The sequence below is a fragment of the Rhinatrema bivittatum genome, chromosome 12, assembly GCF_901001135.1.
Source record: "Rhinatrema bivittatum chromosome 12, aRhiBiv1.1, whole genome shotgun sequence".
Taxonomy (NCBI): domain Eukaryota; kingdom Metazoa; phylum Chordata; class Amphibia; order Gymnophiona; family Rhinatrematidae; genus Rhinatrema; species Rhinatrema bivittatum.
The window spans coordinates 80,233,308-80,252,912 of NC_042626.1; the positions used below are offsets into that span (position 1 = coordinate 80,233,308).

The 19,605-nt window shown below is 46.8% G+C and overlaps 1 protein-coding gene across 3 annotated transcripts in view; it reads left to right on the forward strand.

The window, feature by feature from the left end:
- LOC115073621 (puromycin-sensitive aminopeptidase-like) overlaps nt 1–19,605 on the forward strand; it is a 325,446-nt gene that overhangs the window by 67,382 nt on the left and 238,459 nt on the right. For all 3 annotated transcript variants that reach the window (XM_029572186.1, XM_029572187.1, XM_029572185.1), the window contains exon 3: nt 5,831–5,908. In XM_029572186.1, coding sequence (XP_029428046.1) covers nt 5,831–5,908 — 78 coding nt within the window. The remainder of the gene's footprint in view (nt 1–5,830; nt 5,909–19,605) is intronic.

Genomic DNA, 19,605 nt, shown 5'->3' on the forward strand with positions numbered 1-19,605 from the left:
TCAAGTTTACTTAACTAATAGCCACTGCTATTAATTGCATCAGTAGCATGGGATCTTCTTGGTGGTGTTTGGGTACTTGCCAGGTTCTTGTGACCTGGTTTGGCCTCTGTTGGAAACAGGATGCTGGGCTTGATGGACCCTTGGTCTGACCCAGCATGGCAATTTCTTATGTTCAAGATCCCCATGATTCTGGAATTCTTACAGGACGGCCTGAACAAAGGTCAGTCCCTTAACTCCTTGAAGAGCCATGTGGCGGCTCTCTCCTGTTTCAGAGGCAAGTGAATGGAAACCGCCTGTCGACACAACCGAACTTGGCCCATTTCCTAAAAGGAGTTGAACATCTCCGACCACTCTTAACGTGGCCAGTCCCCCTATGGAACCTCAAGCTAGTATTGGACTTCTTAGCAGGGCCTTCCTTTCAGCCACAGTGTGCGCTCTCTCTATACCTGTTAACGCTGAAGACTGTATTCTTGGTGGCAATATGCACAACTTGTCACATCTCTGAACTGTAGGCGCTGTCGTGTTGGGAGCTGTTCCTACGGTTGACTCCAGGAATGTTGCAGCTTTGCACCATCCCTTCCTTCTTGCCAGTAGTTTCGGGAGGGGGTGTCGGGGGCAGCAGTGTGCCTGATGCCTTTAGGCAATGACAGGAAGGGGGGTGTCAGGGGTGACGATGTGCCTGATGGCATCAGGCAGTAACAGGAGGGGGTGGTGGGGGCGACAGCTTGCCCGATGGAGTCGGACTGTGACGGGAGGGGGTAGTGGGGTCGGCAGCAGTGAATACTAGCGTAGTTTGGGCTTCACTTGTCATTTCTTTGTGAGCTGTGCTTACGACAGAGCAGCTGACCTGTTTGGTTTTGTGCCAGTTGTTTGCCCATGTAAGTCCTTGCATTGTTTAGTAATTCTTGATGCTCTTCCCATAGCCTCAGGCACCCCTTATTCTCTTGCTTCCTGCTGACCAGAATCTGTTTTGGTGTCATGAGAAGCTGTGAACCCAGCTCTGCTTCTGAAGCCTTTTAATGTCTGAACATCTTTGCAGTGCCCTAGTATGGACAACACTCTAAAAGAGCAGTTCTCTTCTGCTTTTTAGCTTATTTCAAGAGCAGTTAGAGATTTGGCTTGATTTGGTAGCCTGCAAGGAGCAATTGCTTATATGGGAGAAATGTATGACAAAATTGGCAAAGCATGTGTCCATGCTTTGCTAGCACCAGTTTGTATTAAGAAAGTAGCCCTTCTAGCTTCAGCCTATATGGGAAGTGGTAAATCAGATTCTTGCAGCCCTGTATGCAGGGAGTTGGGGTGGTGGGGGGTAGGAGAGGGGAAGGAGCAGGGTTTGCGTGACAAGGGGGAGATGGGAGAGGTGCTAGGCTTGCTCTCCTCCCTCTAGTTGTGCTCAGGTGCTTTTGCATTACATGTTGCCCAAGAAGAGAAGAACCAGCTCGGGCTGCAACATTCTTGCTCCTTTACCTCAGACAGGCTGATATAGTAAAATCGGCAGGAGAGCCGGCGCTCCGAGGTGAGCACCCGCTCCACCAACGCGCGCCCAGGCCACTCTTCTGGGCGCGCGATCCAGTATTTAAATGAGGGCCCGTGATAAAAAGAGGCGCGTCCCTAGCACCTCCTTTTTGACAGGAGTGGCGGCTGTCAGTGGGTTTGACAGCCGATGCTCAATTTTGTCTGCATCGGTTCTCGAACCTGCTGACAGCCACTGGTTCAGAAAACGGACGCCGGCATAATTGAGTGTCAGTCTTCCGACCCGCGGGCCGATTTTAATGTTTTTTTTTTTTAAACTTTAAAATTTTTTAAATTTTGGGGCCTCCGACTTAATATCACTATGATATTAAGTTGGAGGTGTACAGAAAAGCAGTTTTTTCTGCTTTTCTGTACACTTCCCTGGCGCTGGCAGAAATTAACGCCAGCCTTTGGGCAGGCGTTAATTTTTGAAAGTAAAATGTGTGGCTTCGCTGCACGTTTTGCTTTCTGGATCGCGCGGGAATAACTAATAGGGCCATCAACATGCATTTGCATGTTGCGGGCGCTATTAGTTTCGGGGGGGGGGGGGGGTTGGCCGCGCATTTTCGACACGCTATTACCCTTTACTGTGTACCGGAACGCACTGTACTGTATTGGCCCGAGAGCCGGAGCAGATTCAAGCCTTACTAACGAGCTCAGTTTCACCTTACATTTTTCCAGGCTCGTTCTCTGTGCTTGCACTTTCATTTCCTGCAGTTGAATGATTTTGCCCTAAGACTTTGGACAGAACCCAGAGTTGGTATTACATAACTTGAATTTCTGTGCAAAATATAGACAACACCCAGCAGCCACAGTGTGTGTCTGTATGTTGTAATCTTTGAGGTGATAGATCCACTTGGGCATCCTAAACTTTCGGAAGCAGTTGTGTCAAGTGCTGGAACAGGAGTTTCCCAGGCCGTGCCCTGCTTTCTGTCCAGGATCCTAGCAGTGCGGGCTCAGTGTCCCCCACCCAGCAGCATAGTCACTTCCTGTGTTTTAATTAACATTCTGATAGATTTCCTCACATGGAAGTGGGATTTTGTATTAAAACTGTAATCAGATGTGTGTCTGTAGACCTTTGTAATAAAGTTGAAACAGCAGCTTTTTGTCTAGGTTGTGACCGGTGAAGTGGGTGCCGCAGAGTGAAGAAATGTGATTTGCCCACTGAGTCTCTTGGCTGTCACATGGCTTGAAATCCTAGTGGCGAGTTTGAGTTGTTTTGGGTGCTGGCATTGAACCTACCTGCATGATGTATGGGTCTTTGAGCTGCACGAAGTGGGTTTGTGCCGCTGGCTGCAGGTGCCTCTCTCTCTTCTAGTGCACCATCGCACCACTTTTGTTGTTAACACATTTCCATGGAAATCCAGGAGGAGTTTGCTTGCTGCCTTCCTTATTCCCCTGACTGCAGAAGCTGTTACAGTACCTGGCAACAGACCCAGAAATAATTATGCCTTCTGTTTTTAGTTTTTAACTGATGAACAGGTAAAACACCCCGGCAGAAAAAATGAAACTGTTGTGTACTGGATAAATACTAGAAAAATAGTGCTCTCTCCCCAGCACTTTACTATGTTCTCAGCCTGCCCCCTTGCTGAGCTCTCTCCCCTCTAGAACTGATCTTCAGGTTCTGGTATAGGCGTTGTTTGACTGCCTGGACTATTGTAAAAGACTGCGTTTAGGATGTACGGTAGTCTAATTAAAATGTTTGCAACGTGTGCAGAATGCTGCAGCAAAATGATTTGATCGTGTGATACTTTTATTGAAAGAAATTGTACTGGCTGTCTGTTGTCCAGAATCAGGGTTAAAATTTTAAGTGTTACAGAGACGTGCTGGGGCGTGGTATACTTGGCAAATTTGTTGATTTCTTATTAGCTCTGCATTAGACCTGTTTTCCATTCCTCCTCCATATAAATCAGACAGGAGTCGCCTTATTGGTCTGCCTTTAGCTATATTGTGGAGTGCCTTGTTTCTTGAACTGAGAGTGAAATACAATTATCTTAAACCTAGGAGCAGTATTTTAGTGCCTGTTTGATTTTATGCTAGCTCTTGATGGTTAGTGTCTGAGTCTTGGGGTTATTTTTAACTTCAGTTTATTGAGTATTTTATCCTTTTATTTGGCTGAAATGAGTAAATATGATTATATTATGACTGACTAGTCCTTTATTTTTATATTCTTTGTTTTGTTATCTAATGTTTGCTAATATTGTTGTAATGGATGAATGAAAGAAGCCTTTGGTGAAAATGTGCCTGTTTAGGTTCTCCAGTTGACAGTCTGCTTTGCACTTGTTGGGAAGTGAATTTATTTATATTCTGGTCCTATCTGAGGTTTTTAAAGGGGCTTTTGGGGGAATCTCTGGAGCCTTTAGCTTTAGGATGAGTTTTTGCGCAATATGTCATCTTGATGAGGTATTTTTGCTTGTTTTTATGTACTTGTTTTATTTTTCTTATGAATGTTTTGTAATCCACCTTGAGTTTTAGATATGTGTGGAATATACATTTTTTAAAATATTTATTATATTACTGTTTTATGGTTTTAGTTGTGACAATTTTATATAAACTGCATCAGTGTTCTTTAAGGACTTTGCAGCTGATCAAGTATTGAAGTAAAGGTTGTTCTTAGCATTTCCCCTTGCTGGGTGGTGAATGAGGAATTGAGGGCTGTGCTAAATGTCAGAAATCAAAGCGCCTGTTGCCTATCATCTTTTAGAACAGAATAATGGATAAATGCAAAATATGTTGCATTTTACAGCTTTACAAGCCAAGTATTTGAATTAATCGAAAAAGGTCCCAACCTCTAGTCCTGCACCTTGAAAACACAGCCACCAAGTTTAATACTCTCAAAGAAGGCCTAACTAGCTGGAACATAAACACCTACATTTCAATATATAAATACCCAAAAACAGAAACCCTAGAAATAATTATTGCTTTGCCCAGCAAGCCTTACTGTCTCTCTGCCCCCACCCTGCCTGATTTTTATGTTCATTCATTTTCACTCCTTAGCTGTTGCACTGTCAATAGAAGCTGTTCACAGGTGCTTTCCAGTGTTCACAATGCCAAGCATGGGGGTGTACAAGTGATTGGTTCACTGGACCTGGCTAGGTATTATTGTTGTGACCGCTGACCCTGGATCTTCATCTCTCCATACCTTTGCGATATCTGTCAGGCCCAGCCACGTGGCTTTGAAACAGGAATGCTTTGTAGTCCTGGGTACTTTACAGACATGTCCCAGCTTGTCTGACTCTGCCAATCCTCAGGCGCAGCCAAGAAAGTATTTCTCAAAGGCTCAGATCAAATGAAAGCTTTTCATTTCCACTATTTTCAAAGCCATTCTTTTGTTTGGGAAGACAATTAAAATGGGCTCTGTTGAATGGAAGTGATTTGATGTAACAGCTGTGCTCTTTGATCCTAGAGAATAAGCTGCTCTGTAATGGAGCTACGTGTGACTGCATGCGCCTATGGCTGTGGGACTATGAGGATAAGTTGCGCTGTAATGGAGCTACGTGTGACTGCATGCGCCCATGGCTGTGGGACTATGAGGATAAGTTGCGCTGTAATGGAGCTACGTGTGACTGCATGCGCCCATGGCTGTGGGACTATGAGGATAAGTTGCGTTGTAATGGAGCTACGTGTGACTGCATGCGCCCATGGCTGTGGGACTATGAGGATAAGTTGCGCTGTAATGGAGCTACGTGTGACTGCATGCGCCCATGGCTGTGGGACTATGAGGATAAGTTGCGCTGTAATGGAGCTACGTGTGACTGCATGCGCCCATGGCTGTGGGACTATGAGGATAAGTTGCGCTGTAATGGAGCTACGTGTGACTGTGTGTCCCTGGCTGTGGGTCTGAGGATAAGCTGCTCTGTAGTGGAGCTACGTGTGACTGCTTTTGTCCTTTGTGTTGGGTATTGAGGCCTGAGTATTTTTATCCAGTGCACTCAGGTTTGAGCTTGAGATAGGAATAGATGCCCAAGTGCTGCTGGGGCAGTTGGGTCTGCTAATACTGCATTCCCTAGTGAAATTTGTAGTGGAGGTGTGAGTTTGAAGACCCACTATAACAATTAACACTTTATTAGACTGAGTTGGAAACACTTATTTTCCTGAAAGTTTAAAGTCAATCAATCTGGAAGAGAAGCCTGAAAAAGAAATGAACAGTGTCTGTTTTTCCAAATATAAAGTCACCAAACATCCTGCACTTCATTTCTCTCCCCATTCATTTGTGCTTATTCTGCCTTCCCACCCCAGGATGTTTACTTGGTACTTTGCTGAAATTCTTTTGCTGGCACAAACATGCCTGCTCTGATCTGAACATGCTCTCTTCCAGAAATCCATGCCACGGGATTCAACTACCAGAATGAAGATGAGAAGGTGACACTGTCGTTCCCCAGCCCTCTTCAGACAGGTAAGTCTGCTACTGCTGTTTCCGTATTGGCTTTGCCAGATGGTATAAAACATGGATTTCTTCTGGGGCTTTGGCAAAACAGCCTGCTTAGTTCTACAGTACTGACCTGCATATGATCTGCAAAGGTCAGCGTAGGTAGATAAGAACATAAGTGCCATGCTGTCTTAGACTAAGATCCCCGCGTCCTGGTATTTGTTGTCCCTGCTGTTTCCTTATGAATCCACTAGGGCTTCCCTGCTTGATCTATTGAGGATTCCTCCTCCAGAGGAGATACTTTTTTTTTCCCATTTATGATTTATGTTCTCTGTGACTGAATGTATTGTAGCTTTGGTTGTACTTGTAACCTTAAATGTAAATCACTATCATATTTTTGGAGAACCAGTATAGGAAATCAACTAAACTAAGGAGGGCTGCAAGTAATGCACCCACCTCCTAGGCAGGTCATCGAAATGCTACAGAAATGGCGCAGAGTTGGCATAAATAGACTTAAGGATCTAAGTATGTATCCAAGAGGAGAGGAGGGATGGGGAATAGGATGGAGACATTTAAATACCTGAAAGATATAAATCAGGCACAAGCAGCAAACCTTTTGCAGAGGAAAGTATGCTGTAGAACAAGAAATCACGACGTGGGGCTCCAGGGGCTAGACACAGGTGTAACACTGGAAAATATTTCTTCACAGAAAGGGTGGTGGATTCATGGAACGACCTCCCAGGGGAGGAGACAGAGACAAAACCAATAGTACTTGCTCGCCCTCCTAGATATCTTGGCAGCGTTCGACACTGTCAATCATCAAATCCTAATGACCCGCCTGGCTGAAATAGGCATTGCTGACACTGCACTTTCATGGTTCTCCTCTTATCTTAACCACAGAGAATACGTAGTAAAAATTGAAAGACATCAATCCTCACACAAGGTGTCCCCCAAGGTTCATCTTTATCATCAACCCTATTCAATATATACCTCTTACCCCTCTTCCAATTACTATCTGACCCAGGCCTCAAATTTTTCCTTTACGCAGACGATGTGCAGATTCTTATCCCAATCCAAAAATCCATTGAGGAATCCATGCTTTTCTGGGAATCTTGCCTCACCTCAATAACATCAATGCTATCCAACCTACACCTAGCACTAAACACAGCAAAAACAGAACTACTCATCATTTCCACCCATCTTGACTGCTCTCCCCACAACACACCACAGAACACAACTGCTCCACAACACAAATTACAGGCTGTAAAAGACCTGGGCGTCCTTATCGACCATCAACTAAACTTTAAACCTTACATCAAATCCCTCATAAAGGGAGGCTTCTACAAATTAAATGTCCTCAGGAAACTCAAACCTCTGCTTCACACTAATGATTTCCGAACTGTAGTCCAGACTACTATGCTTGCGAAACTGGACTATTGTAACGCCCTCCTACTTGGCCTTCCTGCTACCACAATTAAGCCACTCCAGATCCTCCAAAACTCCATGGCCAGAATCATAACAAACACCCGCAAAACAGAACACATTACTCCAATTTTAGAAGACCTGCACTGGCTGCCTATATCCTTCCGCTCACTATATAAAACACTGACCATTCTTCACCGCTCATTATACAAACTCAGTCACACCTGGCTGGAAGAAATGCCTCTCTTCCGCACATCCAACCGCCCAACAAGAAGTGCTCATGCAGGTACCCTACACATTCCTTCCCTGAAGGCTGCGCATCTGTCCCTCACCAGAGAAAGGGCCTTCTCCATAGCTAGCACCTACCTCTGGAACTCCCTCCCCCCCTCCCTCCGAATAGAGCCGTCATGCAATTTCAAAAAAGGAGTCAAAACATGGCTCTTTAAGCAGGCATACCCGGACTCAATTACCACGTAGTCCTCTCCTGAATGGACCTTTCTAAGACTTTCCACTGCCAGCCCTACCCCCTCCTCCTCTCTCCTTCTGTGCCCCTTACCCTCTCCCCCTGGAATATTCTGCACATTTGTAACCCCTGTATATCGTACTCAATGATAAAGATAAAGTTGTTTTAGTTTGTACAAAGTTTTTCTCTTGCTTTATACCTTTTCCACCCTACCTATCAGTTCTTTTATGTTATTATATATAATCATATAATGTTTTTACTTTGCTCATATTTTGCACCATTTGCTTCAACTATGATATGTTATTCTGTTCGTTGTATTTCCTCCTTTTCAGTTCAATGTAAGCCGGCATGATGTGCCTTACGAATGTGGGCAAAGAAAAGCCTATAAATAAATAAATAATAAAATTCAAGAAAGCCTGGGATAAGCAAAGATGATCTTTGATGTGGTAGAGTGCCCCAGGGATCTGTATTGTGACCGGTGCTGTTAAACATATATTCATTAATAAAGGGAATGACAAGTGGGGTGCTGAGTGCAGAGAACACAAAATTATTCAAAGTAATTAAAAGAGCAGCAGTACCTTATCAGTCCCCAAATGGCTAGGTTTTTCTCCCAGGACAAGCAGGATGGTAGCCCTCACATGTTTGTTTATTTTTCTCACAGGACAAGCAGGATGGTTGTCCTCACAAATGGGTGATATGGAGGATGGAGCCCAACCACGGAAAACTTCTGTCAAAGTTTCTGGAACTTTGACTGGCCCCTACTGGGCATGCCCAGCACGGCACCAACCCTGCAGCCAGCAGGGGTCCCCCTTCAGTCTTCTTTTTTCCGAGCAGCAGTTGCCACGCGGTGAAGGAGCTCTTACCACATTCCTGACAGGAAATTCTTCTCGAACTTCTTTGAAGTAAAATACACCCCACAGGGGTCCCCCCTCTATCTACATTTAGTCTGCGGTGTTTCGGTAAGTTTTTTGCCGTTTCTCGCCGGCTACCGTCGAGTTTAGCCTTCGCGGCCTGCTGGCCATCGACCGTCCCGCGGCTAAATTTTTGGTCAATGGCCATGGCGTCGGGGTTCCGTCGGTGCCCGGATTGTACGCGCACCATGTCTATCACAGACCCTCACAGAGTCTGTATATTATGTTTAGGAAGTGAGCATGATGTCCTGACTTGCACCAAATGTGCCCGTATGACATCAAAAGGTCGCAAAGCCAGAATGGAGAAAATGGGACTCCTTTTCCATGCTCACACTCCGACGCCGTCCATCGCATCGATGTCCTCGAAACCGGCACCGTCTAAGTCCTTCCATTGGCGGCAACCTCCCAGTGACCGGCTGCCATCAACGTCTCCACGGCCATCGACTCCCGTCCCTTCCCCCGAGGATCGTGGGGATCGGAGGGAGAAGCAACGTCATCAACATCGCAAGTCTCGGACCATCGAGGAATCGAAGTCTTCGATCTCGGTACCGTCCGAGCCGCCACCGAAGAAGTCTCGATCAGAAGCGGCCCCGTCCACTTCTGTTTCTGAGACATTGAGGCAACCCTCACCCCATCGGGGTTTGGGAGCCGCGATTCCACCGGTGACGGTGGTCCCTCCGGCTCAGCCTCAGCCTCCCTCTTCCGCGGAGCCGGGTATTGTTACCCCAGGTCTCCGGGAAGAACTGGACCGGCTGGTCCAGGAGGCCATCGTCAAGGCGATGCAACGGTTCCAGACTCCTTCGGCACCGACTCTGCCACCGAGAGTGGAACCAGTCATCGACCCGATTCCAGCAGCGCTGGCACCGCTGCTTGCACGGATGGAAGCGCTTATGACCGCCCTTCCACCGGTAATACCCGGGTCACCGACAGCACTGGTGCGCTCCCCGATGCCAACTTCATCGGGTACAGAAACACCGTATCGAATTTCTCCTTCGGGAGTAGTTCCATCGGTGCCATGTAATCCCTCGCCACCGATACATTCCTCCGGGGCGATACGTACATCGGCTCCATCGATGCCTTCGATGCCGGCACCAATGCCTCCAAGGGTATTTTCGATGCCCCCGGTGATTTCTTCGGGTTTCTCGGAGCCTCAACCGGGTCCTTCCGGTATCCAACCCCCTCGAGGTCCTATAGGTTAACAACCTGATCCTTATGACACCTGGGGTGATAATTCTTCCACGGATACCGATGATTTACCTTCACCACCCTCTCCTGCTGAAAGCAGAAAGCGTTCTCCTCCTGAGGACCTCTCTTTCACAAATTTTGTGAAGGAAATGTCGGAATTGGTCCCTTTTCAGCTTCAATCGGAGCAAGATGACAGGCACCAAATGATGGAATTACTCCAATTTTTGGATCCCCCAAAAGTAATCACTTCCATTCCAATTCATCAGGTTTTTCTGGACCTTCTAAAAAAGAATTGGGAAACTCCTGGATCTGTTGCTCCAGTAAACAAAAAAGCGGACTCTACTTACCTCGTACAGTCAGCACCTGGCTTTCAGAAACCTCAGCTAGACCACCACTCTGTTGTGGTGGAGTCAGCACAAAAGAAAGCTAAAAGAATGAAGCCATACTCATCCATACCTCCTACTAAGGAGAGTAAGTTCCTAGATAGTATAGGCAGAAAAGTTTACCAAGGGGCCATGCTTATTTCTAAAATAGCTTCTTATCAGCTATACATGACCCAATATAACAGGGTCATTTTTAAGCAGATACAAGAATTTTCAGATAACTTACCAGAACAATTCCAACAACAGCTTCAAACCCTCGTGCTTAAAGGGTTTGAAGCCGGAAAGCATGAGATACGAACATCTTATGACATCTTTGATGCTTCCACTAGACTGTCTGCTACGGCCATCTCAGCAAGGCGCTGGGCTTGGCTTAAGTCTTCTGACCTTCGCCTGGAGATTCAGGACAGGCTCTCCAACCTGCCCTGTTTAGAGGATAATTTGTTTGGTGAGCAAATTCAACAAATAGTTGCTGAATTAAAGGATCATCATGAGACCCTTAAACAGCTCTCATCGATTCCTTCTGACTTCCCTTCTAAACAACCATTTAAGAAGGAATCTAAAAAGTCATTCTTCCGTCCACGGAAGTATTATCCCCCACACACCAAGTCCAGGTCAACGAGACCGTATCAAAAGCCTCAGCCTCGCCAACCTCGAAAGCAAAAACCCACACCAGCTCCGCAACCAGGTCCTGCGTCGGGGTTTTGACTTTCAATTAGAGAGCAGATGCCGAATCCCTCTTCCAAACATACCAGTAGGAGGTCGACTAAGCCACCTTTCAGAAAACTGGCATCACATCACCACAGATCAGTGGGTGCTAGCGATAATTGCACAGGGTTACCATCTAAACTTTCTAACTCTTCCTGCGGACTCTCCACCTCTACAAGCGTGGAGACTTACCGACCACTCTGTTCTTTTAGAGCAGGAAGTATCTCTTCTCCTCCAGTCCAACGCTATAGAACCAGTTCCTTTTTCCCAACAAGGACTGGGATTCTATTCCAGGTACTTTCTGATCCCAAAAAAGTCGGGAGGACTTCGACCTATCCTGGGCTTGTGGGCCCTCAACAAGTACCTTCACAGAGAAAAGTTCAAGATGGTAACCCTGGGCTCGATTCTCCCTCTGCTGCAAAGACAGGACTGGCTCTGCTGTCTAGACCTCAAAGACGCTTATACCCACATTGCGATAACTCACTCTCATCGCAAATACCTCCGATTTCTAGTAGGCCAAAACCACTATCAATACCGAGTGCTCCCATTTGGTCTAGCATCTGCACCGCGAGTTTTCACCAAATGTCTCGTAGTGGTGGGCAGAGTTCCTCAGGAAGTAAGGCGTCCATGTCTACCCTTACTTGGATGACTGGTTGATCAGGGCCCCAACCCAGCAAATCGCTTGGTCTTCCCTGACATTGACAATTCGAACTCTAATTTCTCTGGGTTTTCTTGTCAACTACGAGAAATCCTGCTTTCTCCCATCTCAAACCTTATCCTTCATTGGAGCAGACTTGGGCACCTTACAGGCAAAAGCCTTCCTTCCTCATCAACGAGTCCAAACCCTTGTGTCCCTAGCTTGCCAGTTGCAGTCTCAACCCACAGCAACAGCTCGCCAATTCCTTATTCTGTTGGGACACATGGCCTCTTCAGTTTATGTGACTCCAATGGCCCATCTAGCCATGAGAGTCATGCAGTGGACTCTGAAATCACAATGGATACAAGCCACACAGCCTCTGTCGACCATTGTTCGCATCACCGATGCACTCTGTCTGTCTCTTGCCTGGTGGACAAATCAATCCAACCTCCTCCAAGGCTTGCCCTTTCATCCACCAGATCCTCAAATAATTCTCACCACCGACGCTTCCAACGTCGGCTGGGGAGCCCATGTAAACAACTTACAAACTCAAGGATTCTGGTCTCTAGAGGAAGCCAAACACCAGATAAATTTCCTGGAGCTTTGGGCAATCCGATACGCTCTCCGGGCCTTTCAAGATTGCCTATCAAATCACATAATCTTGATTCAGACGGACAATCAGGTGGCCATGAGGTACATCAACAAGCAGGGAGGCACAGGCTCCTTCCTTCTCTGTCAGGAAACTGCGCAGATTTGGGCAGAAGCCCTCTCCCGTTCGATGTACCTCAGGGCCCACCTACTTGCCGGGGGCAGAAGATGTCTTGGCAGACCGGCTGACCTGTGTCTTCCAACCACACAAGTGGTCACTCAATCCCTTGGTAGCGACCTCTCTTTTCCAGCAATGGGGTCATCCCCACATAGATCTCTTTGCGTCCCCTCAGAACCACAAAGTGGCCAATTACTGCTCTCTCATTTGGACTCAGCACTCTCGGCCCAGGGATGCATTCTCCCTCCCGTGGTCCACCGGTCTGCTTTATGCATTCCCTCCACTTCCTCTTCTGTCGAAGACCCTTGTGAAGCCACGTCAGGACAAGGAACCATGATCCTGATAGCACCGCACTGGCCACGCCAAGTGTGGTTTCCCATTCTCCAGGATCTCTCCATCAGCAGACACATTCCCCTGGGAACGGACCCGCATCTGATCACTCAAAACGACGGATGCCTCCTCCATCCCAATCTCCAAGCATTGTCCCTGACTGCATGGATGTTGAAAGGTTAGCCCTTCAACCACTTAACCTATCGGATTCAGTTTCTCGTGTCCTCATCGCTTCACGAAAGCCTTCCACAAGAAAATCTTACTCCTACAAGTGGAAAAGGTACACATCATGGTGCACTTCGCAGTCCCTTGATCCCCTTTCCTGTCCAATTCCTATATTTTTGGACTATCTTTGGCATCTGTCGGAATCAGGTCTAAAGACCTCTTCCATTAGAATGCATGTCAGTGCGGTAGCCGCCTTCCATAAAGGTATCGGAGGTGTCCCTATTTCAGTACAACCCCTTGTTACACGCTTTCTTAAAGGCTTGCTTCATTTGAAGCCACCTTTACGTCCTCCGGCCCCATCTTGGGACCTTAATCTGGTTCTTGGTTGCCTTATGAAACCACCCTTCGAACCTCTTCACTCCTGTGACCTTAAATATCTCTTAAATATTTCTTCTGGCTATCACTTCAGCTCGCAGAGTTAGTGAGTTACAGGCCCTAGTTACCTATCCGCCTTACACTAAACTCCTGCAGGACCGGGCAGTACTCCGCACTCACCCTAAATTCTTACCTAAGGTAGTTTTGGAGTTTCATATTAATCAATCCATCATACTACCCATTTTCTTTCCCAGGCCCCACTCCAACTCCGGGGAACAGACTCTGCATACCCTCGACTCGTGCTCTAGCTTTCTATCTGGACCGTACAGTTGCCCATAGGAAAAGCACTCAATTATTCGTCTCTTTCCATCCTAACAAGTTAGGGCAACCTGTGGGTAAGCAGGCTCTTCCTCCTGGTTGGCGGACTGCATCTCTTTCTGCTATCAGCAAGCTGGCATTCCCTTTCAAGACCGTGTTAAGGCACACTCTGTGAAGGCCATGGCGACTTCAGTAGCACACCTTCGATCGGTGCCGCTTCCTGACATCTGCAGGGCTGCTACCTGGAGTTCTCTCCATACATTTGCAGCCCACTACTGTTTGGACAAGGCTGGAAGACAGGATTCCATCTTCGGCCAATCTGTCTTGCGTAACCTTTTTCCAACATGATGTACCAACACCCTTCCGCCTACCCGGTGGGGTGCGGACGTCCTCTACCAAATTCCACCCCAGTTGTTGTGCCTGTTGCACACCGTTAGGTACTTTTGGTGCATGTTCGGACATTCTCAGCTCGGTACTCACCCATTTGTGAGGACAACCATCCTGCTTGTCCTGTGAGAAAGCAAATGTTGCTTACCTGATGTAACAGGTGTTCTCACAGGACAGCAGGATGTTAGTCCTCACGAAATCCGCCCGCCGCCCCGCGGTGTTGGGTTCGTTTTTATTATTTTATTTTTAGGCACTGCCTGTAGCTTTGAAACAAGACTGAAGGGGGACCCCTCCTGGCTGCAGGGTTAGTGTCGTGCTGGGCATGCCCAGTAGGGGCCAGTCAAAGTTCCAGAAACTTTGACAGAAGTTTTCCCATGGTTGGGCTCCATCCTCGATGTCACCCATTTGTGAGGATTAACATCCTGCTGTCCTGTGAGAACACCTGTTACATCAGGTAAGCAACATTTGCTATTTATGTGGGTGACATCATCAGATGGAGCCTTGTCACAGAATACTTTTGTCAAAGTTTCTAGAACTTTGACTGGCACACTGAGCATGCCCAGCTTGCCACTAACCTGTGGCCACACAGGGTCCCCTTCAGTCTGTTTTTTCCGTGCAGCAAGTTGCCTTGTGGTTTAGGAGCTCAGAGAAATTTCTCACATTTTTCCTCGTGAAAAAAATTGAAGTTTATCTTCCTAATTCACTCTCACCAGGGTCCCCCATCTTTCCGACGCTCGGTAAGTGTTTTTCCCGCAGTTGCGTTCGGTTCCCGGCGGCATTTCTTTGGTGCCTGATGATCACCGACCGCTCGCCCGCCAATTTTTCCTCCAAACAGCCTTTCAGGAAGGATACTAAAAAGTCATTCTTTCGTCCAAAGAAGTCCTATCCACCACAGTCTAGGACTCATTCCACGAGACCCTTCCAAAAGGCCCGGTCTCGTCAACCGCGGAAACAAAAGCCGCAGGTGGCTCCTCAGCCGGGCCCTGCTTCCGGCTTTTGACTCCTGCATAGAGAACAGCAGCCAGTTTCCACTGTCGATTTGTGCCATTTCAACAGGTGGCACACAATCACCTCAGACCAGTGGGTCCTTGCCATAATCTCTCAAGGTTATCACCTGAACTTTCTTTCCATCCCACCGGACTCCCCACCTTTACCGATGTGGAGAATATCCGACCACTCACTTCTCCTGGAGCAGGAGGTCTCCCTCCTCCTCCAGCCCAGAGCAATAGAGCCAGTGCCCTACTCCCAACAAGGCCTAGGATTCTATTCCTGGTACTTTCTAATCCCCAAAAAATCAGGTGGCATTCGTCCAATTCTGGACCTACATGCCCTCAGCAAGTACCTCCACCGAGAAAAGTTCAAGATGGTAACCTTGGGTTCCCTCCTTCCTCTTCTGCAAAGAGGAGACTGGCTTTGCTCTCTCAATCTCCAAGACACGTATACACACATTGCTCCATCTCATCGCAGGTTCCTGAGATTTCTGGTAAGCCCTAAGCACTATCAGTACCCAGTGCTATCATTCGGCCTGGCATCTGCACCACGAGTCTTCACCAAGCGCCTCGTAGTAGTAGCAGCCTTCCTCAGGACTCAAGGTGTTCACGTCTACCCCTATCTAGACGATTGGTTGATCAGGGCTCCCACTCAGCTGGCTGCTCTGTCGTCCCTACGTCTCACTTTACACACTCTGACTTCGCTCGGATTTCTCGTCAACTACGCGAAATCCTGCTTAGTCCCATCACAAACTTTATCATTCATTGGGGCAGACTTGGACACCTTGCAGGCAAAGGCATTTCTGCCTCGACAGCGAGCTCTCTTTCTCATCTCTATTGCACACCAGCTACAGTCTCAGCACTGCATGACTGCACGCCAATTCCTCATCCTGCTAGGACACATGGCGTCCTCAGTACAGGTTACCTCAATGGCCCGCTTGGCCATGAGAGTCATGCAGTGGACTCTAAGGTCACAATGGACTCAGTTCGTCCAACCTCTATCGACCACTGTCCACATCACTGACTCACTTCGTCAGTCTCTAGCCTGGTGGCAAAATCAGATCAATCTCCTCCGAGGCTTGCCCTTCCAGGCTCCAGACCCTCAAATAATTCTCACCACCGATGCTTCCAACCTCGGCTGGGGAGCCCATGTCGCTGATTTGCAGACGCAAGGAACTTGGTCTCCAGAGGAAGCCAAACATCAAATCAATTTCCTGGAGCTTCGAGCAATCAGATATGCTCTCAGGGTATTTCAGGATCACCTTTCCAACCAGGTCATCCTCATTCAGACGGACAACCAGATGGCCATGTGGTACATCAACAAACAGGGAGGGACGGGCTCCTACCTACTGTGTCAGGAGGCTGCGCAGATATGGGCAGAGGCCCTCTTCCATTCCATGTACCTCAGGGCCACCTACTTGCTGGGAGTGGACAATGTATTGGCGGACAAGCTGAGTCGTGCCTTTCAACCACACGAGTGGTCCCTCGACCCCACTGTAGCAGACTCAATATTCCAACGTTGGGGTTACCCCCACATAGACCTCTTTGCATCACCTCAGAACCGCAAAGTAGAGAACTTTGCTCTCTCACTCGCAGCCAACACTCTCAGCCAAGAGATGCGTTCTCCCTCTCATGGGCAACCGGTCTCCTATATGCATTCCCTCCACTTCCACTTCTCTCAAAGACTCTCATGAAGTTATGTCAGGACGAGGGACGTAACTAGCTATTTACTTCGATAAAAAAAATCTCCAACCTGGTAGCGCCGCTTATTTCCAACAATAACCAATCACATCTCCCTTATAACACCACTATTCAGCAAAACTCCAGACTTGAATCATTCGAGCCCACTTTCTCATTGGAGATTGAAATCTTGCTCAAGAAGCTCAAGTCATCCTCTCATCCTTCGGACCCAATACCTTCAAATCTCCTCATCTCCATCCCAAAAATCATTGCGAAGCCTATCTCAGAAATCATTAACTGCTCTCTTGCTCAAGGGCTAGTACCAGACGCCCTTAAGATCGCGACACTCAAACCGCTGCTAAAAAAACCAAACTTGTCTCCAGCGGATCCCGCCAACTTCCGTCCGATAGCCAACTTACCGTTTATTGCAAAACTTCTAGAAACAATCGTTAACAAACAACTTTCTGAATACCTGGACTTGCACAAGATTCTAGCCCCAGCACAGTTCGGATTCTGAAAATCGCTAAATACAGAATCACTATTAATCTCTCTCTCAGACACTATCATCCTCAGCCTTGAAAAAAAACAACCATACCTCCTAGCTCTTCTCGATCTATCCGCGGCTTTCAACACAGTGAACCACGCAATACTATTAGATCGCCTCACGGACATTGGTATTACTGGGACAGCACACTGATGGTTCAAGTCTTTCCTCAATAATAGATGCTTTAAGGTCAAAATTAACAACAAAGAATCCCACCCCGTCAGCTCCTCCTTGGGAGTCCCACAAGGTTCTTCCCTCTCTCCTACTCTCTTCAACATTTACCTTCTTCAGTTCTGCCAGCTTCTAGCAAATCTTAATCTAACACACTACATATACGCTGATGATGTGCAAGTACTAATCCCTATCAAGGAATCCTTTTCCAAAACCCTCAGTTTCTGGAACAATTGCCTTCAATCAATCAACCACCTCCTCTCCAGCCTTTACCTAGTTCTTAACACCAATAAGACGGAGATCCTTATCATATCACTTAAGTGATGGACTAAACAAGTATGGACTAAACAAAATACCAATCACTTCTCAAATTAATATCTCCCCGCATGTCAGAGACCTTGGTGTTATTCTGGATAAACAGTTCAACCTAAAAAAATTTATCAACACAACCACAAAAGACTGTTTCTTCAAACTTAAAGTACTGAAAAAGTTGAAACCCCTCCTCCATTTCCATGACTACCGCACGGTGCTTCAATACATCATCTTTTCAAAACTCGACTACTGTAATTCGCTCCTTCTAGGTCTTCCAGCAAACACTATCAGACCCCTGCAGATGGTACAGAACTCCACCGCTAGGATCCTGTCCAACTCCAATAGAAGAGAGCACATCACGCCCATACTTCGCATCCTACACTGGCTTCCCATCAAATTTAGAATTCTCTACAAAGTCCTTATGATAATCTATAAAGCCATGCACAATCTAACACCTCTTGATCTTAACTTTCCTCTACGTCTCCATGAATCCTCTAGACCGATTAGATCTGCTTACAAAGGCACTCTCTATGCCCCCCCAGTAAAGAATGCCTTAAGGAAGCGTGCCATATCCACCGCTGGGCCCTCTCAATGGAATGCTCTTCCTCCAGAACTCCGGCAAGAACCATGCCCACTGACTTTCAAAAAGAAACTCAAAACCTGGCTATTCAAACATGCCTTTCCATAACCAGATGAACATTACCATTACCATACTATACAAACAAGCTTATCCATAACCATACGATCATTACCATTAACACTCCACTACAAACATTACCATGACCTCCTTCACAGACATATTATTGTACCTTTATTTACTTTATTTTTACTTATATTTATTTTAAACTTCTCTGGTGTGGACTTATAGTTTCTTGCTTAATCGACTCTTCATTCTCTAAGTGTCTGTGGTTAACAGCTGCTTATTCTACCCCCAGTTTTATCCACTGTTTTCCCAGTTCTATGTAACCCCAGTTCTCTGTAATGCTTGTTGCAATATTGTGTTACACTGTTAACAGATATGATATATATCTTGCCACATGAATGTCGGTATAGAAAAGCTCAAAATAAATGATCCTGATAGCACCTCACTGGCCTCACCAGGTGTGGTTTCCAATTCTTCAGGACCTCTCCATTTGCAGGCACATTCCCTTGGGAAAGGACCCGCTTCTGATCACTCAGAACGATGGGTGCCTACGCCACCCTAATCTTCAGGCCTTGTCTCTGACGGCCTGGATGTTGAAAGGTTAATTCTTCAGCCACTTAATCTTTCGGAGTCAGTTTCTCTTGTCCTGATTGCTTCACAGAAGCCTTCCACGAGAAAATCTTATCTTTACAAATGGAACAGGTTTACATCATGGTGTTCTTCTCAATCCCTTGATCCCTTTACCTGTTCCACCACGAAGTTTCTAGACTATCTCTGGCACGTGTCAGAATCAGGTCTAAAAACCTCCTCCATCAGAATGCATGTCAGTGTGGAGGCCGCCTTCCATAGAGGTGTTGGGGATGTTCCTCTTTCAGTACAACCCCTTGTAACACGTTTTCTGAAGGGCTTGCTTCACCTCAAGCCTCCTCTGCGCCCTCCGGCCCCTTCTTGGGACTTTAATCTGGTTTTGGGTCAGCTCATGAAACCACCATTCGAGCCTCTCCAATCCTGTGATCTTCACTATCTCACATGGAAAGTGATTTTTCTTTTGGCAATAACATCTGCTCGCAGAGTTTAGTGAGTTACAGGCCCTAGTTACCTATCCGCCTTACACTAAACTTCTGCAGGACTGGGCAGTACTTCACACTCACCCTAAGTTCTTACCTAAGGTAGTATCGGAGTTTCACATTAATCAATCCATTATACTACCTACCTTCTTTCCCAGGCCTCACTCCAATCCAGGAGAGCAGGCTCTGCATACCCTTAATTGTAAACGTGCTCTAGGATTCTATCAAGACCATACAGCTGCCCACAGGAAAAGCACTCAATTGTTTCTTT